Raw genomic sequence first — 14,800 nt, 5'->3', positions numbered from 1 at the left:
ACCAAAAAGTCTCACAGTGATGGTAAAATGCTGGAAGCAGCAGAAGAAAGCAAGACATTTTTCACACTAGAAAGTGAAATAACCTGAATTAATAAAATGCAATTAAGAATCAAGATGAAGAAAACACAACTTATTCAGATATTATTTTCTATTATTTTAAAACTTCTTTTTATGTAGTTAGTTTACTCTTATTATCCACTATCCTTTCCCAGACCAGAAGTGGGAATGATCAGTCAATAACGAAATCTTGTCTGACATGGTCAAAGGCTATGGACTGGTATAGAAGAACAGGAGATGCTGTCTCAGAGCACACAAAGTGGGTTATTTTTGAGGAATGAGTCTTATAAACAAACCCAGTATTATCTAGTTGTTATTAATGTTTTTCACTTGTATGTCAAACCACCCCTAAAGGGAGTCAGGGTCCCTTAGCAAGAGGCCTACAGCTCTTTTGGGAATAAGAGAAACTTCATCTGCAGACAGAGTATTAGTGGGCAAACACCAAAATGGAGGGCAGTTATGAATAAACTGCTGTACTCACCACACCTTTTAAAACCAAGAGGGGAAACAATTCCAGCAGCTGACTGGAACAACAGTGGAAACACTGAGAGAACTTATTTCATTTTACCGAAGCAGAAACTGGCATCTGACTACATGCCTAGGAAGGAGCCCCCCTACAATAGAGTCTCATTTTTTGTACTCACCCCATTAATTAGATATCACAGATGAGGTAGGACAGACACAAAAGCTTCTTATTCTAGAGTTACAGGAAGGTAGGGGCAAGAGGAAGACTGTTTTTTCCGTGGAAAAAAAAAAGGAATAATTTTGATGCTTATTTCTTTTTATAAAGAGATAGTTTATGCATCCCACTGCAAGCAAAAAATATATACTTCTTAATCTCTGAAAACCCCTGAAAATTTTCACAGAAGTTCACACCAGGCTGATGGGAAGAATTATTCAAAACAAAGAAGGAGTGTTTTGCCCAAACATCTAGTCAGGTTTTTCTGAATTCTTCCTCAGCATTGTGTCACCTTGATGTCATTCTCACCACTTCCATCACACATCCTATAAATAAATGTATTTCATATTCTGGAGTATAAAATTAGATTTCCCTGAAATTTCTGGCTGTCCATTGGTTTCACTGTGGTTTTCTGAAGGAAGATGCTCATTTTCCTGACTGTCATCTGAAGAGACCATGGTGCTTTAATTGCTGCTGGAAATGCACGGTCATAGTGTTCAAGCCCATTTTTCTTTGGGTGCTTCTGTTAAGGAATTCTCAGCAAGTGAAATACAAATCTCTATTAAAAGGTAATTTTCCAGTTTTTAGAGAATTTATTAGTCCTTTGAAGCCCCATGCATATTGGAATTGTTTTGGACACTGCTTCCCAAAATTTGAGCACCTTCTGGAGTTCAACTTTTTTCATTGGGAGGGATTTTCGTTAGGTTACCATAGAAATGAGTGATGAAACAGAAGCTGGCTCCTGGTGAATAAAACCCACAAAAAACCAACAGCAACCAAACCCTCCCCCATTAACCCCCCAAATACAAAGTTTCAGCAAGAATTATCCTGTAAAGGAGAAACAAAAGATTATTACTAACCTTTCCCTTAGGGCTATAGTGTGCATCATTAACTTGCATTGCACTTGGTTTTTGAAACCCATATATGTGTTCACACAACCAGACAGCAGGGCTGTTGAGTAGGAATTAATATAGGAAGGGCTTCTATCACTAGGAGAAAAACAACTCATATTTAGAACCATCCAGTCACTCAGACAAAATTCCTCTTTCCTTGTTTACCCATTATTCAGAGACTGTAGGATGTTCTGTTCTATCTTGTGAAGAAACACCTGAAAGGACACAGTTTTACTGAGCTGATTTCAGTCTGAACTGAAAATACCAGTTCATTTGGACTTCTCTGTTAACTAAAAGGTCTTCAAGTAAAAAAAAATTTAATTGGTATCTTCTAACCATCAAGCTGATACCAATACACTGACTTAATTATAATTAAAGCCTGTGCCCAACAGCTGTGTTTGCAAAGCTGCTGAAGGTACAAAACACTGGGTTTTTTTAAAAGAAGAATGCTTACATCATCAGTGTTTGGGCCAAAACACTCTGAGTTCAGGATTGCTTCAAGCTGCAGGGGCTTTTTCCCATTATAAGGACAGTCCTTGGTTACAGTACTCAGCTCACACATAAGCTCTTACTCTGAAACATGCTGGTCCTTCCTCACATTTGGACACCTCAATCAATAGTTGTGACTTTGGTTTGTAGTCACCTTTGGTTTCACAAGGCTGAACATTGAATTTCTTGATTTCAGTCTCTAAATCTCAGCACTTACTTTCCACTTCCTTTTATCCAATGTCTTCAGTCTTCCAAGCCACCACCTCCAATAGTCTTCCCTCACTTCAGAGACTTCATCATCGTTGGTTGCTTATTATCTTGGCTGCTTTCAGCCCTCAAATCTCAATTCCCCATCTGTTCTTCCAGTCACTGATCTTTCAAAACGTTTTTTGCTATTTTAGCTTTTACAATCTTCTGGACTTCTTAGACATATTACTTCAATTTATGCAAACTGTTTCTATCCCTGATCTCTGTCCTTGCTTCATTCTTGTCCCATGGGTATCTGACATTGTCACTAAAGCCTTATACTCTTGCTTAATCTCTCAATTTCATTTATTCTTCACATGCTCCCAGCTCTTATTCCAAATTGAAAATACAGCTTTTTGCTGCAGCATTTCAGAACTGCACTTCTTTATTTCTTACATCTTCACAAAGGGGGCATCTGTATCTGTATTATTTATATGGAGAAGACATTTTGGTCATGCACGTTGTGTGACTACATAAAAGTCTCATTGTTCTGTGCCTCTGCACCACCTCTGAGGGTTCCAGGATTCTGTGTGGCGAGAAAGCACAAGGGAATTTTTTCAGAAGATCATATTTTCCACTGACAGCTCGTTCTGAGCTGAAGTGAGTGCGCACAACAGTGGCATTTGTAGCTGTGAATCCAAATGAAATTCTTTTTTGTAGTAAAAGCCAGCCTAGTATTCAAAGGGCTGCTGCTATATCCACTTTCTTTGGTTAATAATCAGCCTAGCCACATCTACCTCTAACCTGCCATTGAGCTCCAGACTTGTGGTTTCTTTGAATTTGGCATAACCTATGTGGCTGCAAAACGCTGAGAACCAGCCTCCACTAGTCTGGAGTTGTCATTAAAATCTGCCTAATATATCCTACAGACAGGAAGCTGAGGATTCTGTGAAAAGCAGATATGTTCTCAGAGAGACAGATCCTGCCACCAGACAGTGCCTTGGAGGAGCCTGGACTGCTTCCTTGTGTTCTCCTCCCATGTGCACCAGTGGGCAGAGAGTGAAGTACCTTAGTAGGGGAAGATATAAAGATATATTCATCCTTGATGAATAAGGATGAACTACCTCATGTGAGTTTTATTTTTCTTCGTTGACTGGTTTTGGCCTGAATAGATCAATAAACAGAACTCACTAATTGTAACATTAATGAAGTCCATGGAGGTTGGGATCAAACATCACCTGCTCAGTTGTCAGAATCCCTGAATCCGATGCAAATATTTTGCAGAAGAACAGAGACAGGGATTACAATATTGTCATTGAGCTCACGACTTCCTTTCGAGACCTTCCTGTAAGGCTCCTCCACTCATGCTTCCATCTCAGCTCCTGCACTCTCAGTGAATGCCCTTTCTTTGCCCATGACATGAGAGCTGCTGCACAAGACAGGATTTTTGTGCATGTCAAGTGAAGAGCAGACAGCTCAGCATGGCTCACAAGCTGCAGGTTTGCCATGAATTCATCATCAGAGAGAAACTGGTGGCTTTAGCTGGCATTGGTATGGAAACAAACTGAGCAGCAGAACCAGTAGGCCATAAAAAGGTGCCAAACCATCTACTGGTGTTCTCAATAATTTTCACCTGAAGTCAAATTTTCGGCTATTTTCCCCACTAACACACAACCCAATTTTGGCCCAATCATATTTGTAATAAGCACTTGCACACCTGCTTCATTTTCTCAGTTGGCTTCCTAGCAAATACCTGCACAGTGGGGAAAAAACCATGGCCTTTATTGGCACTAACCAAAATGCTTGTTAGTAAAACGTGTGAAATAAGATCCACTTTTCCAAAGATACTGTGATTCCTGCTAACATTTCCAGAATCAGATAAATTTTCCTGATAAACAAGGAGCCTGTGACAAAGGAGTCACATTTCTCTTTTGCTTGGTTAGTATAAAATGTGTAGAACAAAGTCTCTTCATCTCAGGTCCACCAGCACAAGCTGATCAGGAGCTTACTGCAAAGAAAGAATCCATATAGGATTTCTAAAGGAAAATAGCTTCCTGTGATGGCTCATATAAAATACAGCAGACACAAATAGTCCACAGAGTTCTGTTTTACTGCAGCTGGCGGCCTCCTTCTCTTTTACGTCATGGCAACACATCCCTCAGTCTTTGTCTTTTTCTTATTTGCTGCTTTTCACCCATGATGAGTGTTCCTGAAAGTACATGTCTGAAAGCAAATCCTCAAAAACTTCAGTCACTACAAATCCCAGAAATGGACTCAGCTTCTTAAACAGAAGTATTACAAATATGTTTGAAACAGAAACTTGAGGGGTTTAATAAAATCTACAAGTAGCAGATATTTTACCTTACCTTGTGAAAGGTAGCTTCCCCTGTCCTCCCCCCAGCTCCAGACTCTTCCTGATGGTACAAAAAACACAAATCCTGAATGGAATATATCTTTAATTTTCTTTGAAAACCTTAAACATGCTATGCCCTAATTCTGGTTGTGTACCTTCCCTGTTTTCCTTTCAGTCCTCTTCCTAAATTAAAGCTGGGTATTGGGATATCAGATAGATATCAGGAAAAGGTTTTCCACAGGGTGGCTGGACACTGGAACAGGCTCCCCAGGGAAGCACCAAGCCTCACAAAGCTCAAGAAGCATTTGGACAATGCTCTCAGACACAGAGTGTGACTCTTGGGGATGGTGCTGGGCAGGGCCAGGATTTGGACTCAATAATCCTGATGAGTCCCTTCTAACTCAGCACATTCCATGATTCTGTAACCTTCTCCCTCTAATGCCAAATCTATGCACCTTAAAGAAGTTGATACTTCCTTTTTTTTCTTAATTTTTTTTTTGCAATGCCATTATTATAATGGGAATCTTTCTGATGATTACAGAGTATTTTTCTATCATCAGGGTCTATCTTGGAATTCAATATACACTTAGGAAAGAAATTCCCCCCCTCCTGAGTCACTAGAATGTCTCAAGATGCTAAGATTCAAAATGCAGAGGTGAAAAATAAATTCTTCTAATTGCAGTAAGATCAGAATTTGGGATTTTTAAATCATCCTCACCATAATGCCATTTAAAAATGCACTTATTTAATACTAGGATTATACATCTGGACCAAGGTTTGTTCTGGGGTGACAATGGGGCACAGACAGACTGCCTAGGTGTAATGAGGCTGAGGGAGCAATAACAATGTCCCTATTCATATACCCAGACCCTGCAGCATCCGAGCCATCTGCTGCTGAAACTGCAGATCTGGACTGAAGAATGCCAGATTATTTCCCTCTCCTGTTATTCAGACAGCACTTCTCTTCTGACACAACTTGCAGGCACTAGGTCTGTGCTCATTTGCTCTCTTAAAATCCCAGAGAAACTTTTTACGCTCAGAAGGCACTTTGCTAGCTCAGAATAACACACACTGGTGGAATTATAGCTGGTAAAGGAATAAGCCAAACTGGATGAAACTGTAAAAGGAATTCCTTTGTTTACTCAAAAGGGATCTGAATCTAGAGTTTTAGTTATAAAGAAGTGCAATGGTAGAAAAGAATAGCAGCACAGTATCTGTAGCACAGAGCAAGTGAAATGAAGCTCAGTAAATTGCTCCTGTGCGTGGTTTTGACGACTCCTGTCAATTACTGGTGTGAGAAAATTTTGTACAATTTGGGTCACAGTTATAACAAAAATTAATTTGGTTTAGAGGTGATCAGCAACACTTCTGAAACCTCCTGCATGGTCTGGGCTTGAGCCGCAGAAGTACAAAGCATCGTGGCCAGCTTCTCAAAATGTCACAAAGTTGCTTAACAACGGTCTATATGGACATCAGCATTGCAGAATGTTACAAAACCTGGGCTAGACGAAGAAAAGCTCCTTGTGCAAAGATCAGATTTTTATCAACTATTAAAGCTGATGGAATAAACCATGTAAAAATGGCTTTATTTCCCCCTAGAAAACAACAGCCTCCTTAGTAGTTACTGAAAGCCTGTTACAGTCACTCACTGGCTAAACAGGTTTGATTCCTCTGAATATTTTTACTCTCTACAAACAGCAGTGATTCTTTTGCCGTCTGTGGAGAAGAGAGGGAGCTGGCCTTTGCTTTGTTTCAGAGTTGATTTTGCTGTCTTTAATAATGAAAAAACAAAATGTTTGCACAAGGTGGGACTGGACTGTGAACAGCCCAACCTAGTAAAAGTTATCCCTACCCTTCAAGGGGTTTGAAATAGATGATCTTCAAGGTTCCTTCCACCTAAAATCAGTCTATGATTCTGCATACTCAAGAACTGTATTAACCAGAGTATGTGAAACACAATTTTTTCTACATGGCTTATACATCTTTATGTTTACCTGTACTATTAAATTTTCAGAATTTTTGCTGGAGGTTGCTACAAAGTATAAGAGTTAGTCTGATTAAAATTTTCAGTAAATAGTCCTCCAGAAATTTCTTTTTTATTTATGTTTAAATGGAGGAAAGTATACCTGAAATATGCACAAAGTTGTTCCATTAAAATCAGCCCAGGCATTCCATCTATTAAGGCTACACTACAGCTACACAAAATGATCTCTCACTAACTGCAGGAAAAAGTTCTCCTTGTCTGGTGCACTTTAGATGGCACAAACATGGCAAAAGAAATTCTGCTGCTTCTTGTTCAAAACACCTTTTTTATGCAAACAAACAAACCCCAAAGAAATGAAGCTAGGGAGTAGCATGAAGTTAAAAAGAGGGTGTTGCCAGGGAGGGGCACAGGAGAACCTATCTCTGCAGGGGCATTTCACACAAGCTTTATCACTGGCACACATTGGAATACACCCCATTCCCGCTCTTTATGGGGGCTGGAGTCCCCAGATCAGACAGCACAGATGTCCTCCTCTGTCACACATCCATACTGTGCTTGGGCACACACAGGAGGGAACAGAAAGCCATGGCCAATTGTTTGAATACTATTAGAACATGATTCTGAAGTCGTGTCTGACAGCAAGACTTGGTGTTTTGAAATCAGCTGGTTGGAAACTCCCTGCCAATGGACTGATGTCTTCCTATCAAAAGTGCTGTCAACAGAAAGCATCCAGTTTGTGTCCAGCACCATTGCTTCCAGGCATTCAGCCTGGCCCAGAGCTCACTAGCAAGAAGGTTTGTGAGACAGAAAGGCATTGCATGTGTTGGTCTGTGTGCCTCTTGGATGCTCTGCTCCTTGGCAAGGACTGCTGAAGAACAGAGCAGTCCTACAGAGTTTTGACAATTCACTGCAAGGTGCTTGGACATTCTTGTTTGAGGTGGTGTGAAATGGCCTGGCAGCAGTGGCTGCACCAACTCTCTGTCTAAATAAAGACACATATTGTTAATAACACCCTTTATCACCCCCTATCACATTTCCCCTTTACAATATTCTATCTGGTTTCTTTTATAAGTTAAACCTCTATAGGCAGGAAAACATGCTGGCTGCTGCGGGGTTTGTTTCTAGCATATACAGAGGAGGAATAGAAAACAATTGGATACAAATAAAATTTTAAAGGCCTGAGGGATGACTTTGCATAAGAAAGGTTTTAAAGGTTAAGGATGTCTAAGTTTTTACAGCCTGGCTTTAATCATACTGAAAATTTTTCTCCTGTTTCTTCTTCTTCTGTTTATGAGACAGAGGTTAATGCAGCTTGTGGTGAACCTTTCCATTTATGTTCATCCTTAGGGTAAGCAAGAGTAAATCTTTTGCTGTGACCAAGATGGCTAATGTGTATAAATCCAGGGATGTAAAAAACTAATACCAGTGACCACAATGTAAAATAGTGACCATGTTTTTTTAGCCAGACATATCATTTTGGCTTCAAACTCGTGTATCACATCATAAGTGCAGACACCAGCTTCTAAAAATTTTGTGGAAACTGTAAAAATTGCCATTATTACCCCAGAAAGTACAGTAAGCTTTCCATTTTTAACCTCCAGTTATTAAAAGCAGATGTGCTTTCACATTTTTGAAGTGCTAAACATTAAATCAATGGAGAATAAGTTACACTGTTAGTTTGGAAGACCAAACCATTTGTGCTAGTGGTTCTGTAATATGAATGACAGGGGAAAAGGAAAAAGAACTGTCCACTGGTCTCATAGTAAAAAGATGAAGAGGACAATGAACAACTCTGTAAGATTTTTTTAAAGGGAAGGAGAAGAGATCTTTAGTGATGTAACTGATGTTTTCAGCACATTGTACTGGTCAAGTCTGCACTGCTTAGAAAGGCAGTAAATTTGAAAAGGTTTGAATGCAGATTGAGGAAGATCACCCACATCTGCCCTATGCTTATTTTTTTGCTGAGGTACCTGTTCCTAGAGCTGCTGGCTGCACAGCTTTTTGGAAGTTACCCACAAATGACACAAGCTGCTGTACAAACACAGCTATCTAGCTGTGGTAGTTGTTGGGAACTGGAAATTCAGAGCTTGAAGGGACCTGCAGAGACTATTCAATGCAACCTTCTTCACACTGCGCTGGTAATAAGGGTAATTTGGGTAATCTGTTTTTAAAAGTAATCCCCAGTTGGCAAAGCTCCAACACCACTTTGAGTAGTTTGCTTTTCTCTTCTTGAATTCAAAAAGACTCACCTCTAAATTATACAAAACTAATTTCCTTCAAGTCAAGGCAATTCCTACTCATCTTTCCTATAGCAGAAAAGAAATGTGAATAAACTAAAATGTACTTACCTTTCAACTGAGTGTAAAGAAAAACAAATCACAGGTAGGATGTGCTGCTGCTGACTTCCACATCCACAGCTTCTGCTCATCAGGGCTTTCCTGATTTCCACAGAGCTCTCCCTTTTCATTTATTTCCTGTCTCATTTCCAAATCAGAGCCACAGAACATGTGTCTCTCAAGTTTTGCCATACCATCTCCCCCCTTTCCCAGAAAGCTGGGACTGCCCTCTCCTCCAGGGCTCCATCATTCCCAGGAGCTGCTCCCCTGCTTGGCAGGCAGGGAAGTGCAGAGCACTGCAGAGCTGTGGGCCAAAACCCCCCAATTCCTGAGCACCTGTGTCAGCCCAGGTGCTGCTCAGGCTTCATTGACACAAGTAATTTCAAGCCCACAAGTAGTTTGTCTCCTAAGTACTCAGCATCCACTCCTCTGGCACTGGCCACCCAAGGTAGAGGACAATTTTTTCAGCAATCACAAACCTCTTCAACAGTGCAATAATCAACATGAACACCAAATAACAATTATTAAATATAATTTCTAGCACACAAGCTCTGTAAAAGCTCAGAAAAAAATACAATCACTCTGAAAGTGTTTTTAAAGCAAAGTTATTCACAAAGAGGCTTGGAAACTTCAATTAAAAAGCACTGTAAACATTGTTTATATGAATTATTCCTCACAAATATTTGTTATCCTTATTTCCTCTGTATTCAACTAATGCTGTTTGTTGCCCAGGGCACTCTTAAGCTAATATCTAAAAAAGCATTTAAGCAGTTACAAAATTTCTATTAAGTGAAATAAAAACAGAAGATGCACATTAAAAAAATATACCATACAAGCAGATTTAGCAAACTGTCCCACTCTAAATAATAACTGCAACATATAAAATTAATACAATTACCACATTCTTAAACTCAGAGTAAATGAACAGAAATAAAAAAGATATTGTCAACTGCTGATGGAAAAAGGGATGAGCTTTCAAATATTCCTTTGCATTTCATTTCACAGAAGTCACCTGAAAATATCTTGAGTTTCATGAAGAAATTGCCTTTATTTGTAGAAAATGTCAGCTGACACCTGAATTTGAAAGCTGACATAGAGTTCTTCTCTATTACTGGGTAAATTAATGCTGGTTTGAGATGATTTGCATAAAAACAGAATCTGTGCCTTCCTACCAATTTAGAGCTCTAGGGTACCTTCATTGCTGTGGGCTCACACACTGCATGCTTTGAAATACATTTATCTTCAGAGATAAAAATAAGCTAAGGACATACTACTGGTCTTGCACTCCAGACCAGGAGCTCAGTCTCGGGAACAAGGGTCACTTGCCAAAGGTCACACAGGAATATTCTGAGGGAGCCATCTCAGACAACCCCCTTGCCTCTCTGCTCCTCTTGCCTGCACCAAGTTACTGCAGGGCAGCCTTTGGGCCCCACATTACCCAGCTCCTGCTCAGCCAGAGCCCCACAGCGCTCACTGGCTGCTGAAGGGACCTGGCACACATTAGTGCCACTCTGTCAGGGCAAGAAACAGTGGAAGAACGACTCTTGATTATTATTAAATTGATTTTAAATTTAAGAGTCAGTTAAGCCCAAAACCCTGAATTTTATTGGATGTTACTGTCACACTTCCACTACTACTTCCACCGAGTGGCACAATGAGCAAGCAAAGGTTTGCAGTGGTCATCTTTGAATAATCCCTGACCAGGAGTGGCTGGCTGTATCAACTGTGTAATTTCAAATAAACTGTAAATGATAACAATATCTAGACTAGCAAATGAAACAATCCCTAGGAAACTCCCAGGCTCTGGAACAGCATTGTTTATGCTGGTAAACTAGTTGTGGCCCAAGCCAGACTTTGGAAGCTAAAACCTTCCAGGAGCCATTTCCAATAGGAAATTCACAGATATACAAGCAAAAACAGTGGCTGTTCCAGCTAATCTCAACAGTGGCCATGTTCCTGTGCAGGTTTAATTTATTAGAAAATAGTCAAAGTGTGGCATTTTCCCTAACAAGGACATTTATAACTTCAAGAATGTAACTTTTTTGCACCTTTGAGAGTGCTGTCCAACTATGTACAATGGAGAGGGCTTTCCTTTCCTGCCAGGGGGTGGTGCAGCAGCTGCCCTGCTGTCACTGCCCTGCTCTCTCAAAAGGCCACTCCTGCTGGTTCTCAGGCATCGAAACGCTCCGTAGGGACACTCCGGCCTCGCCGTAGGGGATGGGATTGAGCTCAATTGAACCTTCCTGGGAAAGAAACACAAATGCATCATCATCACTGAGCTGCACAGATGGAAAACCAGTAATGTCAATATAATACTAGTTCTCCTCATGTTTTTCCTTATTATTAAATTGTGTCAGTAACAGACTATTTTAGCATATCTGTTTCTGTAGTGTTACCGCATTTATTCTTATTATAAGTTACCTAGTATTTTAATTTTTATCAATATTAAACTCATCACAGATAAAACTGTCTGTGATAAGTTATTATAGCATAAATGATAATAAGTATAATAATAAGCATAAATGATAATACAGAATCTAAAATATAATATATATAATATATATATAATAAGCATAAATGATAATACAGGATCTAAAATAACTCAGACAGGTACAATTCACTTGAACACTTCAATTATCATTGCTGATGCAGGACCTTTAATGAAAAAAACCTGCAGACCAGAAACCATTCCTACAAAAATGTGAGCAGGTCCTATCCAGGAAGGGAGGCAGCTGAGGTAAATTAATTTTTGATTATAAGCTGCCTAATTTTAAGAATGCCATCCAGTGGTGACAAAAAACCCTTCCCAGTGGAGAAACAACTACAGTGCAAATGAACATCAGAAACCCGAGTGACAAGTGGGAAGCTGAAATTTCATGTTCTATTATATATACATATTATACACACAGTGACAAATACCCAAAGAAAAAAAATTGGACTTACCTGTGATTTTTTCCATGCATACCAAAAAATAGCAACTATAAGAATACAAAGCAACACAAGGGCAATGCTGACTCCTGCCACTAGAAGAACAAAAAGAAAGGTAAGCATGACTCTAAGCCATTACAACAAGGAAAAAATTAATACCTACATTTGTGGTGGGTAATTATGCAGCATAAAATAGTTACATGTGGTACTAAAATATAGGTCTTGACTTTTCCTACAAACAAAACTCTCATTCAAGCCTGGGTTTGTACAGAAATAAGCCAATCATGTCACAGATCATTACAGTATTTTTTTTCAACAGTGCAAATATGTGCTATAATTAATCTCCAAATAATTATTCTCCAATTTTTTTTGTGAGCATGTTACTGCTGATCAAAATTAATATTTGTGTTACAAATTTTATTAAAAGAAAAAGCCCCAAAGTAATAGTAATAGCAAAGCAAATTAGTCTGGTTTAGTCTGGTTGAGTGATACTGTCATCACTCAAACCACCAAAGAAATACCATGACTTGCCATTAAGGAGTGTCTTCAATACTATTATATGAAAACAGAGTTTTTCAGGCTAATGACAAGTCCATACATAGCTTTTGTATTCTATAACCAACTGCAGTAAAAGAAATTAAAAATTCAAAACTTAAGTAAAGAAAAAATATTTAAGCAAAAGTACAATATGTTGAAATTGTCAACTTACCTACTAGAGTTGGCAGACTTCTTCCTGCCAAAAGGAGAATAATAAAAATTAGAAATTTGAGAAAACTGCACAGCCATGTGTAATGAATACTGTCATTACTTAAATCAGCAGAGAAATACTATGACTTGCCATTAATGAGTGTCTTCAATACTATTATATGAAACCAGAGTTTTTCAGGCTAATGACAAGTCCATACATAGCTTTTGTATTCTATAACCAACTGCAGTAAAAGAAGTTAAAAATTCAAAACTTAGGTAAAGAAAAAAATATTTAACAAAAGTACAATATGTTGAAGTTGTCAACTTACCTTCTGGAGTTGGTAGACTTATTTCTGCCAAAATGAAAATAACAAAAATTAGAAATTTGAGAAAACTGCACAGCCATGTGTAATGAATACTGTCATTACTTAAATCAGCAGAGAAATACTATGACTTGCCATTAAGAAGTGTCTTCAATACTATTATATGAAACCAGAGTTTTTCAGGCTAATGACAAGTCCCGTACATAGCTTTTGTATTCTATAATCAACTGCAGTAAAAGAAGTTAAAAATTCAAAACTTAGGTAAAGAAAAAAATATTTAACAAAAGTACAATATGTTGAAGTTGTCAACTTACCGTCTCGACCTGGTTGACTTATTTCTGCCAAAAGGAAAATAATAAAAATTAGAAATTTGAGAAAACTGCACAGCCACGTGCAATGAAGCTAAAACTGGCTTTCCTACCTCAGTATAAGAAGCAGAGAGACCACAGGAGGAGGAAATAGGGAGAGCAGGTGAAATCTTTGGCACTTCAGCTCCTGACACTACCCCAGCAGCTGCTGTGGAGACCACCACCACCACCCAAAGCCCCACAAAAGTAGGATTTGAGAAAGCATTAGCATTCTGAGCCTGCAACTAGGAAGAGTCATGCAGGCTGTAGCTGTGGTGTCAAGAGCACAGGTGGGCTTGAGAAAGTAGTCACTCCAGGAAGCCCAGAGTGAGCAGCGTGGCATTTGAGACACACCCAGAAACAGGTGCTGCACAGAGACGTGTCACAGAAAAAATTGAGACACTTCACAGGTCCACCAGACCTTTTCTGCTGTTATCTTCCTCATTAGTGTTCTTTTCTTGGCACAGAATAGCTAGCCACTGATCATGGAAAATGCCTGGCATTTTATATTAAATGATACATTTCCTGTCCCTTGACAGACAATTATTTAGGCTGTGTTATTTGAGATGTCTGAAATATTCTTTGTCCTTCAGCTTCCACTTCTGTAGAAAAAGGTGGAAACTTGTTTAAAACAATCACAGGCTTATATTGCTGTTAAATTGGTTTGTGCTCACAATTTTTCTAAGGAGAGTCTTTGGCTGGAAAACAACTGCACAAAAGTAGAATAATATATTCCCAAGACTCAGATGTGTACACCTGAGGGAAGAGCTGACTCAGGATTTGAAGGAAGCAACAACTTAAAAAACAGACCTGGATCATGATATTTCCCCAGTGGATCTGTTGTAGGACTTGATGTACCAAGTTCCATAAGAGGGGGATCATTTGATGTTGCGGGTTCGTCCTGAGCATTACAAAGATATCCTAAAATTAAAACATTTCAATTAATTATTGCTGAAGTATGCCACACCCTTTATTAATAAGGTTGTTTGATAATTTCAGTTATAAGATTCAAATGCTCGTAACTTGGACAATGCTTGCTGTTTTACATTTGGAATTTTTCCCTCCCTCCCTTTATTTTGTGTGAACATTTCAGTTGAAATTGTTAAGATATTTCTCAAAAAAAACTTAGATAAACCCCCCTCACTGCCATTTACTCAGCTTAAAAAAAACAACAAACAAATCACAGATATTCTTTTCAGCTATTATTTCCTTGCTCTAGAGTAAAAAATTGAAATCCATAAGGGAACAGTAGCAGAGCCTTTACTAGATTTGGGCACTCTGTGAAAATTACCAAATCCATTTTCATTTGCTTTGATGGAGGTTGATAGGATATAGCAGCTCAGCCCACCTGGGATGTTTATTGGTATGCTCATCCTTGTTCTCACTTCTCTCCTTCCCATGCTTCTCAAATGGGAAGTAACCACATTGATGGAGATGATAACACTCATTTGCTTGCATTAATTAACAAATTTAATTAACATCCCTTCTTTCACATTATTCTCCCCTTCAACTGCAAATTAATGAAAAAGAATTGGGGA

At 38.9% G+C, this 14,800-nt stretch overlaps 1 protein-coding gene across 1 annotated transcript in view; it reads right to left on the bottom strand.

The window, feature by feature from the left end:
* Positions 1 to 2,011: 2,011 nt before the first annotated feature.
* LOC141729010 (uncharacterized) overlaps positions 2,012 to 14,800 on the bottom strand; it is a 156,754-nt gene continuing 143,965 nt past the window's right edge. The window contains exons 6-11 of the mRNA XM_074540425.1: positions 14,073 to 14,183; positions 13,230 to 13,253; positions 12,922 to 12,945; positions 12,615 to 12,638; positions 11,921 to 12,000; positions 2,012 to 11,220 (exon numbers count right to left, since the gene is read on the bottom strand). Of these exons, the coding sequence (XP_074396526.1) occupies positions 11,107 to 11,220; positions 11,921 to 12,000; positions 12,615 to 12,638; positions 12,922 to 12,945; positions 13,230 to 13,253; positions 14,073 to 14,183 (377 nt within the window). The 3' untranslated portion in view covers positions 2,012 to 11,106. The remainder of the gene's footprint in view (positions 11,221 to 11,920; positions 12,001 to 12,614; positions 12,639 to 12,921; positions 12,946 to 13,229; positions 13,254 to 14,072; positions 14,184 to 14,800) is intronic.

The sequence above is a fragment of the Zonotrichia albicollis genome, chromosome 5, assembly GCF_047830755.1.
Source record: "Zonotrichia albicollis isolate bZonAlb1 chromosome 5, bZonAlb1.hap1, whole genome shotgun sequence".
Classification (NCBI taxonomy): domain Eukaryota; kingdom Metazoa; phylum Chordata; class Aves; order Passeriformes; family Passerellidae; genus Zonotrichia; species Zonotrichia albicollis.
Note: the sequence above shows the minus strand (reverse complement) of the source record. Positions and strands in the feature narration are given on the sequence as shown.